General features: G+C 46.5%; 1 protein-coding gene across 2 annotated transcripts in view; it reads left to right on the top strand.

The window, feature by feature from the left end:
• Positions 1–142: 142 nt before the first annotated feature.
• Positions 143–14253, top strand: part of ANKMY2 (ankyrin repeat and MYND domain containing 2) — a 48301-nt gene continuing 34190 nt past the window's right edge. For both annotated transcript variants that reach the window (XM_068235113.1, XM_068235112.1), the window contains exons 1-2: positions 143–333; positions 9077–9141. In XM_068235113.1, the coding sequence (XP_068091214.1) occupies positions 270–333; positions 9077–9141 (129 nt within the window). In that variant the 5' untranslated portion in view covers positions 143–269. The remainder of the gene's footprint in view (positions 334–9076; positions 9142–14253) is intronic.

The raw sequence follows: 14253 nt of genomic DNA, 5'->3' as shown, positions 1-14253 counted from the left end.
TCGTTATTTCCCATATCTCACCGTCTCTGGATCTCCGTGTATTATCCGTCCTTGTAATACCGTCTCCGCTGGGAATTATCCCCCCCGGGAGTGCTATCCAGTGTAATATCCCAGCGGGCTCCCCCGGCTCAGTGGTAGGTGCGGGCATCAGTCTGCCGCTGCCAGCAGTAAAGATGGCGGAGTCAGGCTGACATGGTGTCAGTGTGAGTTACATTGTATCTCCGCAGCACTGGATACATCGTAGTGCTGTCAGTGTCAGAGGTCCCAGCATGGCGCCCAGGAAAGGGGAGATCAGCCCGGAGGAGAAGGAGCTGGTGCAGGTCATCTCTAAAGGTGGGTGTGCCGAGATAGGGGCTCAGACCAGGGGGATGCCCAGATCCCAGGAGGTGGGCTCAGACCAGGGGGATGCCCAGATCCCAGGAGGTGGGCTCAGACCAGGGGGATGCCCAGATCCCAGGAGTGGAGCTCAGTGCCAGGGGGAAGCCCAGATCCCAGCATGATCAGATCCTATCATGAGATGTGCCAGGTGGGGGCTCAGCGCCAGGGGGAAGCCCAGATCCCAGGTGGGGGCTCAGCGCCAGGGGTGGAGCCCAGATCCCAGGAAAGGGGCCAGACCAGGCAGACCAGATCCCAGGAGAGGGCTCAGTGCCCTATATTTGACATCTTTAAACCCCCTTTCCTCAGATTTATTATAATATGTATGTTTCTGTACCCTGTCCATTCCCCCTCCCCCATAACCTATGTTCAACTTCAGGGCCACCGTCCAGTTGAACAGGCATGGAGCCAACCATTGGCCACTAAAAATTGGATGTGTGTATGCACCTTTTACCTGCATTCCTTTCCCTCCCCATATCAATGTATCAGGAGAATCTTATGATTATCACTTGTCTCCTATGACAGTCTTCGTTTAGATGATGGAATTATTGCATCACAAAGTGGCCATACACAGATCAGTATCTACAGCAGATCTGTCGGTGGGCTGTTTGCTTTAGGGTAATCTATCTGATGGAGTGTGGGGTAAACGTTTCTTGGGAGGGGAATTGATATCTGCGTGGCATTCTACTGCGCCGTTTGTTATCACACAAGCGGGGATATATGTTAGGTCAACTGCTCTGCTAAAATCTGATTGAGTGTAGGGTTGTAAAACCTCACCACATAGGGCGGCGGAACGCCGAAACCCACGCTGAGGTGCTAGCCTCTGGGTCTCGGCGAAGCTCTGATGTCAGCGGAGAGCATGGCGCTCCTTCCCTATTGGCCAAGCGGTGGACGCGTTCTCAGTACGCGCTCCGCCGCTGCAAACAGTAGCAGCATGCGTACCGGCATGTCAGCTGACTTGCTGACGCCGCAGTCTGATTGGTTGTTTTAAGAGAAAAGTGAGCGCCCTCAGCCTTCGCCCGTGATAGCCTACGCTGGGCTTGTAGCTGAGATTGCACTCACACCAAGTGCCTTGTCTTGCTGCAGATCTCTGTCTGTCTCTTGACCAAGCTTCTTGCAGATTCGATTACCCGTTGCCGACCTGGATTGTACCTGACTACGTTTCTTCTGATCACCTGTTATCGACCCGGCTTGTCCCTGACCTCGCATCTTACTGGACTTCCTGTTGTCAACCTCAGATTGTTTAAAGAGACTCCGTAACAAAAATTGCATCCTGTTTTTTATCATCCTACAAGTTCCAAAAGCTATTCTGTGTTCTGGCTTACTGCAGCACTTTCTACTATCACAGTCTCTGTAATAAATCAATGTATCTTTCCCCTGTCAGACTTGTCGGCCTGTGTCTGGAAGGCTACCAAGTTCTTCAGTGTTGTGATTCTGCTATGAACTCCCCATTCCAGGCCTCTCTATGCACACTGCCTGTGTATTATTTAGATTAGAGCAGCTTCTCTCTTCTCTCTTATCTTTTACAAGCTGGATAAATCGTCCTCTGAGATGGCTGGGCTTTCACATACTGAGGAATTACAGACAAGGGCAAAGCTGTTTGCAGGAAGAAAAGAGCAGCCTGAAACTTCAGTGCATGAGAACTGCAGGGGAAAAGAAACACACAAATGATCTCTTGAGATACAAAAGGAAGGGTGTATACAGCCTGCTTGTGTATGGATGTATTTTCTATGTGTGGACATACTGTACATCAACCTACTTCCTGTTTTGGTGGCCATTTTGTTTGTTTATAAACAAACTTTTAAAAACAGTTTTTAACCACTTTTAATGCGGCGAGGAGCGGCGAAATTGTGTCAGAGGGTAATAGGAGATGTCCCCTAACGCACTGGTATGTTTTACTTTTGTGCGATTTTAACAATACAAATTCTCTTTAAGGACTTTGCATGAACGCTGCCTGCCCTGATAATGTCCGGTTTTGACTACACATCTGTATTGTGATTACTATTTCATCTTGATTTCCTCAGCCCATAGGCCTCGGGTGACTATTCAAGTATACTGTGTATGCTATACCTTGCTGTGTTTGGTGAATGCTACTGCCAGGTTGTATGCTACATCTACCTGCAGGGTATTGTAGTTTATCTGGCAGGAGTTTACGCAGGTGTTAGGGCTGGGTTATAGGTCAGTCATATGAGCATACAGTCTGACCTACAGTAGCCAGACAAGCCTGAAAAGGGTAAGGTGGAGCATTGATGACTACTACCCAATCAATAACTAAGGACTGGTTCAAACCGGCGCTAAACGATGGTCTTGGCGCTCAAGCGCTGTCCATTCAAATGTCGGTACTGTAGTTTCCTGTCATTTGTGCAAACACCACACTCAATCTCGCAGTCTCGTTTTGTCCTTGAAGCTACACGTCCAGCATCAGTTACATTCGGCGCTCCCATGTTCCACAGCGGGGTTCAAAACACGAACATGAAGCTTTGGGGCGAGGAGGTATCTGGAGATAAGTCAACTCCATATATTTCCTTATTTATGTAGAGCTTTGTATGATAGGTTGAGGAGTTTAAAGTGGGATAAAACTCTGACATAACATTCATTAAAAATGTGGTATCCTACTTTTTATTACCCATACAGTTATCATATTTTGTGCACAAGTAATATTGTCTGTGTACAAAATTACAAGGTCCCAAAGTACAGTTTATCTGCTCTGAAAGCTGTCCTTACATTTTATTGCATAGCTGCTGAATTTGTATATTAAAATCTATAGTGATCACTCACACATTCTAGGAGAGAGAGGGGTCAGTTTCAGCACTTTGCTAATGTTTACATTCCTTTGCCAGATACATTTAGTAAATGGCTGTGCCCAGAAGCTTTCTGCTGCAGAACAAAGCGCTGTGTTCTTTAACTGTTTGAATGCTGTTCTGCTACAATTTTTTTTTTTTTATTGTGGTAGTAGGTATAAGGCTGTAAATAATCTTTTATAGTAAAAAATAAATGCTGAGTTTGGATTCTTTGAGCTAATGGCAGTTAATGGAAAAATTGGCAGAGAGGGGCTTGATCGCAGGAGAGGTGGATGAGGTGGTCAGCAGAGTTCAGTAGGGACTGGAGAGGTGCCAGTCAGGTTTTTGGTAGACCGCAGAATATGGTGTTACAGTCGTCAAGACTGGACACGATTAGAGCCTATACAAGCATTTTAGCAGCCGCCATTGAAAGGCAAGGATGAATTCTGGAAATGTTTTCGATATGGAAGGAACAGGAAGTAGTTAAAGCAGACCTGACCTCAGAACTTCCTCTCTGCGCTAAAGGATAAGCAGTAGCATAATAACCTTTAAAGAAAAAACATCTTTGTTACAGCTGATATAAATCTGCAGTGTCTACTTCCTGCTTTCATGTACACAGACATAGGTTAACATCCTGTGTTTTACTAATTAGCTGCGCTGCCGAGGCAACCAGCTGAGAGATCAAATTACAGTTGTGATAGTCACAGAGGATGAGGAATTGGGCAGGCTAAACTCTCTAAATACATACAGAGTGCATTTCTGTTTTCCTTCTGTCTTGTGCAAGTTCAGGTCCACTTTAATATGTGGTCTTGATGAGCGTGCAGAGTGTGTATGTGTCCAGTGGCCGGGCTGCAGAATGTGCTCTTACTTCCTGTACAGAGCTGGCGGTGGAGGACGCGGGGTCAGGCGCTGGGCAGCGGCTGTGAACTGAGTGCAGCACACTAAGCCGCACTGCCCGTTATTACATCATTAATCTCCAGCGATTAGAGCAGATGCCAGCAATAGCCAGATAGCTCCCCTGCTGCTGTCATTAATCTCCAGTTAATGCATGTAAATCAGGGTATATGATCTGTCTGTAGGTTGCCACGTTAGAACAAGTAGACTATAGATTTGGTTGGCCACCAGCTTGTAGATGTACAGTACAGCCGAAATGCCCCTCATATCAGCCTGTTCCACCAGTTTTCATCATTAGATGTAAGAAAGTTGTCAGCAGAAATATTTTGTAACATCAGTCTTTCCCACCACTGCTAACTTTGTACTATTCCAATGCAGTACAAAGATATCCACCATTTTATATGGTCCACAAACAGCTCGTCAGCCAGTCAAGTGTAAAGGTGGCCATACACTGGCCCGATTCGCCGCCGTTTCGACAGCAGATTCGATCACTGGGATTGAATCTGCTGCCAATCGTTCGCGCTACACGACGAATTTTGATCCTTTTCGTCCGATCCCGTCGATCGCTCCGTGCGGAAAATTAGCGTCGATCGGCCGCGGGTAGGGAGCGCGTCGCTAGCGGCGTTCGAGTACCCGACGACCGACGCAATAGAGCCGCATACATTACCTGCTCCGCCGGCACGACTACCCCCGGTCACCGCTGCTCCGTGTCTGCGCTGGTCTCCGGCATGCTTCAGTTCCTCCGGCCCGGCAGGAAGTTTAAACAGTAGAGGGCGCTCTACTGTTTAAACTTCCTGCCGGGCAGGAAGAAGTAAAGCATGCCGGAGACCAGAGCGGAGACGGAGCAGCGGTGACCTGGGGACTGGAGTTGCGCCGGCGGAGCAGGTAATGCGGGCGGGGGGAGCGGCGGCAGCACCACCACCACCACAACAGATTGTGAACGGTTTCAGGCTGAAATCGGTTCACAATCTGTTTGCAGTAAAGGCAGCCATACGATCCCTCTCTGATCAGATTCGATTAGAGAGGGATCTATCTGATGGTTGAATCTAATGGCAAATCGACCAGTGTATGGCTACCTTAAGGTTATACACCCGTGGCTGCAGTACCAAATCTAGCAGGAATTGCATAAATTCAGCAACATGCAGGTGAGAGGGTACGTTTGGACATAATCGTAGACTAATCACCAGCAGGGGGCACCATGTGCAGGTATACCCTCTTAACCTCCTTGGCGGTAATTCCGAGCTAGGGTCAGGGCGGCAAACTGCAGCTAAGAGCGGTAATCCCGAGTAGCCGCCGGGAGTTCTGTGCAGAGTATAGCGCGCAGCGGGCGTTTCTACACACCATCCGGGGGATCCCAACGTCTGCTGGCATTCTTCTTCCACTCCTCCAAGGCTCTGCTTCCTCCTGATGAGATCGCCGTCTGTCGTCATGATGACAGCCGGCAATCTCACTTTAGAGTTGTAGCACCACCTGGAGGATGGAGGCATAACTGCAGCGTTGGAGCTAGTGAGGTGAGAGATTGCTGGAACTGCTGCAGATCTCCCCAGGTTTTAGGATCTGAAGGGGTGCAAAAAAAAAATTGCACCGCTGTTGGACCCTAAAATCCGGAATCATAAGGCCAAGGGAGTTAATTCCCCCCTAAAGCAGTACAAAGCTGTAGAGTTAGTCAGAGGTTTCATAAACTGAGGAGTCGAAGTTGGATGTTTTTTTGTACCGTATCCACAGCCCTGATCGTCATCACATACTTCTCCTGTCTGTGCTCCCAGTTCTCCAGTGCTGCACACTATTTGCTGTGTCTTGTTATTTGTTTCCGCAAAACACAAGCCAGTCCTTTAAAATAGTGAAAATTGCACTAACCCTTTTAATATTACAGTATAATCTCATTATAGTAAACATCCGAGTATAGTAGGTCCTGGCCAAGCCCCATTATAAGTGTATGGTAGTAACGCCTGGTATAGTAAACCCAGATATAATAGAACTTCTGTTATAGTAAACCTGTTTTGTGACCCCTGCGGTATTCGGCTGTAGTGGAAAGTGGGCGGGAACATGAATCATATGTGAGTCGGAGACCCATGGCTGGTGGGTGTGGTCAGGACCAGGGCTGTGGAGTTGGAGCAATTTTTGCATACCTGGAGTCCTGGAGTTGTATTTGGTCGCTACATAAACTGAGAAGTCAGATGATTTTTGTGCCCACTCCATAACCCTGCAAGAGATGTGGAGTCGGAGCCATTTTGGGAACCTGGAGTCGGTGGTTTCATAAACCGAGGAATTGGAGTCAGATGACTTTTGTACCTACGCCACCGCTGCGGACGGGACTTTGCGCTCCGTCACTGCAACGGACTCTGGACAAAACCAACCTCTTTTTGGTATGATTTGGATCCTATGTTTTTATATAGGATGCTTCAACAGGTCGGCTCATCCATTGCGGTCCGTCCCGTGAATCAGAACATCGTTACTTTTGGTGTGAAGCAGCCTTGGTCCTGGTCTTCTAGGCGTGTTCTGAAATGGGAAGTACGTTACGCTGGGATTGTGGACTTTCCACGGATTGACATGATGTTCCTCTTGGGATAAGTTATGGTCATGTTGCCAGAAAAATTGCAGTTCCTCTTTTTTGGGGGGACTGCCAGTGCCCTTTCGGAGCTTTTTAATTCTTTCCTGCATCGTAGCATTCAAAATGGTTCTAATTCTGCCACTTTTTGCTCTGCAGAAGAGGTCGAGACGCCATGGCAACCACAATGACTTGTTTCACCTCTTCTGAAAAATCACTTAAAACATTGTGTCATCATTTGCTGCACTAAATCCTGATGGACAAAAAAAGGCATAAAATCTGTGGATGTCCATGTTTAAAGGACAGGTGTGAGCAGGAGGGAAAAAAAAAATAAGATCGATTTACCTGGGGCTTCCTCCAGCCTCTGGCAGCCATCCTGTGCCCTCGCCGCAGCTCCGGTTCCTGGGATCCCCTCTGTTTTAGAAGCTGACCTCGCCAGGTCGGCATCTTCTGCGCCTGCGTGGTTGTGCTTCTCATGATTGCGCTCATGTGGGCTGGAGTGTTCTGTGCAGGCGCAGTACTTCTGCATCTTCGCAGAACGCTACAAGACACATTAGCGCAATCACACGTGGCTGCAACCTCGCGCAGGCACAAAAGATGCCCCAGGTAAGTACATCTTAGTTTTTTGGTGTTTTTTTTTCCTGCTCGTACCTGTCCTTTTTAACCGCTTGAGGACCGCAGTGTTAAAACCCCCTTAAAGACCAGGCCTTTTTTCTCTAAATGGGCCGCTGCAGGGCTGCACAACTCAGCACACAAGTGATTTCTTCCACCCCCTTTTCTTCCCACCAACAGAGCTTCCTATGTAAATGTTCAGCACACACAGAGTAACATCCTTGTAACTTAAAGCAAGGCAGAAATGAATAATGTGAGCCTCTTGCATTATCAGTCGCAGCCCATTTTCACATTTATTAAGCGCAGTGACGTTCTGATTGTTTTATTTCCTCCTCGCTGGTTCCCCACACCTTGGATCAGATAATTATTGTTTATTTTTCCATCTGCAGCCTCTGAGGAGCTTGTTCTGTAGAGATGCCGGTGCGGCTCTGTCTGGGGACTTATTAGCGACGTTTCTCTCTTTGGCCTTTTTAGGCAAAATATTTCTGTAAAACTTCATTGCGGATTACAGCCCCACCGCCGGCGCCCCCCAAGCTGCCCGGGAGGAACTTCAATAAGTTTATTTCTGGCTGGCCTAGAAAACTCTGCACAAGTTTTACAGCTTTGTAGAAACTTCATACAACGTTTACAAAGTAGGCCGTGCTGAAAGGACAACTCGAGAAAGACTTGATTTAGTTTTGTATTATATTAAAAAAAATGAGAATGAGGTTCCAGCCTCCCTTTATCTGCTTCCAACTGGGAAATTGCCCTTTTATCAGGTCAGCTGGATTTTTTTTTTTTTTTTTTTTTTTTTTTTTTTTTTTAATAAATTTAACATTATTATCTTAACCCCTCAGTGTTGTTTCATCTTATGCATCCAAGCAACTTTCACATACCATTCATTCGCCAATAACGTTATCACTGCTTATCACAACAAAATGATCTATATCTTGTTTTTTCTGCCACCATTTAGGCTTTCTTTGGGTGGTACATTTAGCTAAGAATTATCCATTTTAAAAGGAAGATTAAAGTGAACAAGAGATGTAGCACTTTCATGTATTTTACCATATATATCAGTGGGAACGTTAGAGAAAACACCTACCCTGCTCTGTTTCATCCTTTACTGCTCAGTCTGCTTGTTATCAGCCCTAATAAAATCCCCGACTGAGCATTCAGTCTGACTTTGCTCAGGAATCATTATAGCTGAGTTATTATAGCAGAGCCAGAAGGGGGCAGGCTTGGGCTTGAAAAGACATCAGAGAACACAGACTCAGCTATAATGATTCCTGTGCAAAGCCACTGGAGCTGATGCAGGGGGCTGGAGGAATCTTCCACATACATTATCCTGTCCTCCAGGTGCAGCTGGTTGGTCAGGTCTGGTACTGGCACTGACATACCAGTGTGATTCTGCCTGGGAGGCTACCTACGTTCTCCTGTCCTCCAGACGCAGCGGGCCGATCAGATTTGGCTCTGACATACCAGTGTGTTTTTGGCTTGTAGGAACATATTAAAGTACTTTGAAAACCTGGAGAGAATTCTCAACTACCTCACACCTGGTCCCCAGAGATTAGCAGAGATTGTTTTATACCGCTTTATCCAAGAGATAAATACGTGGGTAGAAAAAACAATTGCACAAACTGTACCGTTTAACGGCTGTTAGTTAAAAAGTGATTTTTTTTTTTTTTTTTTTTTTTTTTTTTTTTAGTAAGGCCAGCCAGCTTTGACCAAATGCACAAAACTGCTACATGTGGCGTGTTAAGGGAGTAAATATCTTTTATACGAGGGTCTGTGAAAATGAGTGGATGGGATTATATGCGAGCAGCGATGTTGGCAAGTCAGGTCCTCCGTGTCGGATGATGGTTCATGTTTCCGTGTTTTGTCCCCGCAGGTAATGTTCAGGATGCCGCGCAGCTATTGGGCAGTAAGGAAGTTCGGGTGAACTGCTTGGATGAGGTAAGGACAGTGTGTGTGTGTGTGTGTGTGTGTGTGTGTGTGTGTGTGTGTGTGTGTGTGTGTGTGTGTGTGTGTGTGTGTGTGTGTGTGTGTGTACAGTGTGTGTACAGTGTGTGTGTGTACAGTGTGTGTACAGTGTGTGTGTGTGTGTGTACAGTGTGTGTGTGTGTTCATGTGACCTCCCTCCCTGCCTTCTGTCTGTAGATCAGGGGTCCCCAAACGTTTTGGGTTGAGGGCCGGGTCAACATACTTAAGCCTGCTGGGGGGGGGGGGGGGGGGGGGGATGCGGAGTATACATAAAATAATGTAGAAGTCTTTGCGGGCCAGACAGTGAAGCATACCCAGGTGACAACCTGCAGTGGACAGCAGTGTCACCTGATGTGGAATTTGATTGGAAACCAGCGAATGACTGCTTTCTGCCTTCCATGTGGATGGGTGGTGCCAGCACTGCTATTCTATGTGCGGACCACCAATATTTAAAGATGTAGCTGACCGCATCTATAAGTAAAACAATTTGTGTGTGGGGGGCCGGTAAAAAAAGCCTCAGGGGGCCACATTCGGCCCGTGGGCCTTAGTTTGAGGACCACTGCTCTAGACTGTATGTGAAACATGAGTGCCAGGTTGAGCCAAGCATTTATGTTTATGCCTGTGGAGTAGCAGTGATCTGGAACTGCCACGGATCTCCGGGGGTAACCGCAGCGATTAAGACTGGTTGTTAAGACAGTTTTCCATGGTTGACTGCTGCAGGAGTAGCTAGGAGTAGGAGTGATCATAGAGATGCTGATGATTTTTTGAGTTGCATTTGATAGATCCATTTTTTTTTTTTAAAGGGGAACTTCGGCCTAAACAAACATACTGTCATCAAGTTACATTAGTTATGTTAATTAGAATAGATAGGCAATATAATCTCATACCCACCCTGTTTTAAAAGAACAGGCAAATGTTTGTGATTCATGGGGGCTGCCATCTTTTTGGTTGAAAGGAGGTGACAAGGAGCAGGAGACACAGTTCCAACTATCCTGTGTCCTGATTACCCCTCCCAGCTGCACATGCTAGGCTTCAAATGTCAAATTTAAAGTGTAAAAAAAAAAAAAAAAATTGCCCAATAACAGCAGAAAGAGAACAACAAAATCAGAAATCCCATCATGCTTTGCACAGCATCAGGGGAAAAAAGCCCGGGCAGTTTTCTTCTGTGCAGCTAAAAATGAAGCTTGTATAAGAGAAACAAAGTTCTGATGCTGTGAAACTGTTAAAGAAACACCAAGCCTTTTCAGTGCTGCTGAGTTAATTTTTAGTCTGGATGTTCACTTTAAGAAGCTGCATAAAGTTGTCATCAGCTCGGAGTGATTGGCATCTCATTACCATCCCAAGCTATGAGGTGATTGGCCACAGCACTTTATAGAGTACATAATCCTGTCACTGAGGCCTCTTTTCCACGGGCAGTTGATAAGCAGTGAAATGCCTCTCAAACTCTCACAACTGCTCTCTGCTGCCTGGTAACTGCTGCCTGGTAACTGCTCGTTGCTGCCTGGTAACGGCTTGCTGAGCACACAGTTCAACTGTTTGTGGAAAAGAGACCGGACTGTCCTCAGTGGAGCTCACAACAATCTAATCCTACCATAGTCATAGTCTAATGGGCAGCACGGTGGCGTAGTGGTTAGCTCTCTCGCCTTGCAGCACTGGGTCCCCGGTTTGAATCCCAGCCAGGGCACTATGTGCAAAGAGTTTGTATGTTCTCTCCGTGTCTGCGTGGGTTTCCTCTGGGCACTCCGGTTTCCTCCCACATTCCAAAAACATACGGATAAGTTAATTGACTCCCCCTAAAATTGGCCCTAGACCACAGTACTTACACTACAAAATATAGACATATGGCAATGGTAGGGATTAGATTGTGAGCTCCTTTGAGGGACAGTTAGTGACAAGATATATATATATACACTGTACAGCGCTGCGTAATATGTCGGCGCTATATAAATACGAAATAATAATAATAATAATAATAATAATGTCCTACCATATTATTATTATGTATTTATATAGCACTGACACCTTCTGCAGCACATTACAGAGTACATAGTCATGTCACTGACTGTCCTCAGAGGAGCTCACAGTCTAATCCTACCATAGTCATAGCCTAATGTCCTACCATATTATTATTATGTATTTATATAGCACTGACACCTGCAGCACATTACAGAGTACATAGTCATGTCACTGACTGTCCCAGAGGAACTCACAATCTAATCCTATTATAGTCATATGTCCATCATAGCCTAGGGTAAATTTTTAGGGGCAAACCAAGTAACTTATCGGCATTTGTTGGGGATGTGGGAGGAAACCGGAGTACCTGGAGGTAACCCATGCAGACACGGGGAGAACATACAAACTCCATGCAGATATTGCCCTGGCTGGGATTCGAACCGGGGACCCAGCGCTGCAAGGCATATACACACAGGGCCGGGTATACCATAAGGCATTGCAGGCACGTGCCTACAGGCGCCAGATGATGGAAAGGGGCTCACTCCCCTCCCCAAGTGCCTCCTTCCCTCCCTCCCTATGCAGAGTACTGATGAGAGTGTAAATGAAAGGTTACTCACCCAGCTCTCAGCATTCCACTGAGCACCTCAGTAGCAGTCAGGGGCACCTCTAGATACTGAATACTGAGGTTCCTCTAGCTACCTAATACTTGGGGCACATCTAGCTACTTAATATTGAGGGCACTTCTGGCTACCTAATTCTAAGGGACGCCTGTAGCTGCCTATGACAGGCAAGGGAAGTAAGGGAGAAGTGACAGCTAGGACAGTCAGCACACTTGTGGTGCAGTTCAGTGGGGGTTTGTGGGCTCATGGAGGGCGGAGTCTAGGGTGCCAGTACATCTGTGCCTATAGGCTCCTGTGATGTAAATCCGAGCCTGTATACACACACTTTCATAATCCCATTGTTTTTGTTATTTATTCAAATAATAAATTAAAAAAAACCAGAGCTAACCTAAAGAAAAGATTCTATACATACCTGGGGCTTCCTCCAGCCCCATACGCACGGATCGCTCCCACGCCGCCGTCCACCGCTGCCCGCAGCTAGGAGAACCGGGACCCCGCTCTGCCGCCAGTCGGAGCCAGTCTAGCGTAGCAGAGGTGCGCTCTTTGCGTATCTCTGCAGCAGTGTATAGAGAGATACGTAGAGGGCGCACTTCTCCTGCGTAGCGTGGCTCCGATGACGTCACTGACGGGAGCCGGTTCTCGTAGCTGCGGGCAGCGGTGGACGGCGGCGTGGGATCGATCAGCGCGTATGGGGCTGGAGGAAGCCCCAGGTATGTATAGAATATTTTCTTTAGGTTAGCTCTGGTTCCCTTTAAGATTGGTATGTTGTAAGCAGTTACGTACAATTTATTTAGGTTGGATACAATCTGACAATCCATCACACACCATACAATTCTTGGTAAAGATGGACTAAAATTTTCCAACACGTTCAATCTCAAAAAAATTCGAGGAAAATGGCGAAATTCGATCAGATTTCTCAGTTGAATAAAATACATGTTTCTGTACAACCAATAATTTTCATCAAATTGCAGTATGGTGGCATAGCGGGCAGCGCTCTCGCCTTGCAGCGCTGGGTCCTTGGTCCCAGCCAGGTCACTATCTGCACGGAGTTTGTATGTTCTCCCCGTGTCTCTGTGGGTTTCCTCTGTGCACCCCGGTTTCCTGCCACATCTCAAAAATAAACAGATAAGTGAAATGGCTTCCTCCTAAATTGACCCTAGACTATGATTTATATAAATGACATGATACATCCATAGACATATGGCTATGGCAGGGACTAGATTGTGAGCCCCTCTGAGGGACAGTTAGTGACAAGACATTATACTCTGTACAGCGCTGCGGAAATGTCCGTACTATATAAATACTAAATAACAATAATAAAATGTAAGGTGTGTGTGGCCACCTAAAGACAATAATTAATTAAAAACAACTTTTTTTATGTGTGTAGGGTTCTAGTTTTTATTGCTGTCTGTGCCCCCATTGCAGACACGCCTCCCCAGTTCCAATCCCTGCCATCTTTTGCTTGCCACCTTTTCAGGGGTTATTTAGTTTCTGTAGAAATCCGCAAACTTCCTGGACACACAACCTTTAATTCAAAGCCGTAAAAATTATTCGGTACACAATACACTTGCATCCCGAGATTCTTGTTCCCATGGCAACCTCGAGACTAAGTAACGAGGCGTTTTAGCGGCTGCCCCGGCAATTTTGTGAACAATGGGTCCTTCCATTTACTTGGCTTATACCAGCATGCCTCGTGCGTTAGAGCGCTGAGCGGGGAGCGCACGCTGTTTTGGCGGGCAAAGTTTCCTGCCTCCTCTCCGGTGTACAGCGCAACAAGCCGGCTGTAATGAGACGAGACGAGACGCAGTCACGGGGGAGAGATCAATGCTTATTGTCTAGTTTACAGAGGAGCCCAACAATGCAGGCGAGGAAAAGAGGCGGGTCTCTTGTGTCAGGACGTAGCGGCCTCGCTGAACTTAAAGGATACCCGAACTGACGTGACATAATGAGATAGACATGTGTATGTACAGGGCCTAGCACACAAATAACTAGGCTGTGTTCCTTTTTTTCTTTCTCTGCCTGAAAGAGTTAAATATCAGGAATGTAAGTGGCTGACTCAGTCCTGACTCAGACAGGAAGTGACTACAGTGTGACCCTCACTGATAAGAAATTCCCCCTTTTTACCTCTTTCTTGCTCTCAGAAGCCATTTTCTGCTAGGAAAGCGTTTTATAGTTGGAATTTCTTATCAGTGGGGGTCACACTGTGGTCACTTCCTGTCTGAGTCAGGACTGAGTCAGCCACTTACATACCTGATATTTAACTCTTTCAGGCAGAGAAAGAAAAAAAGGAACACAGCCTAGTTATTTGTGTGCTAGGCACTGTACATACACATGTCTATCTCATTATGTCACATGTCAGTTCGGGTATCCTTTAAAGGTCAACTCCGCTTAGGGCCTGGAACCCACTACAGTGCTTTTTATTGGAGTGTTTAGGGAGCATTTTAAATCGCTAGCGATTTCCCTGAACGCTCTGCCAATGTAAATAAATGTAACAAATTCCACAGTAGCGATT

Source organism: Hyperolius riggenbachi, chromosome 5 (assembly GCF_040937935.1).
Source record: "Hyperolius riggenbachi isolate aHypRig1 chromosome 5, aHypRig1.pri, whole genome shotgun sequence".
Lineage (NCBI taxonomy): Eukaryota > Metazoa > Chordata > Amphibia > Anura > Hyperoliidae > Hyperolius > Hyperolius riggenbachi.
The sequence above is the reverse complement of the archived record's forward strand: the minus strand, read 5'-3'. Positions and strand labels throughout refer to the sequence as shown.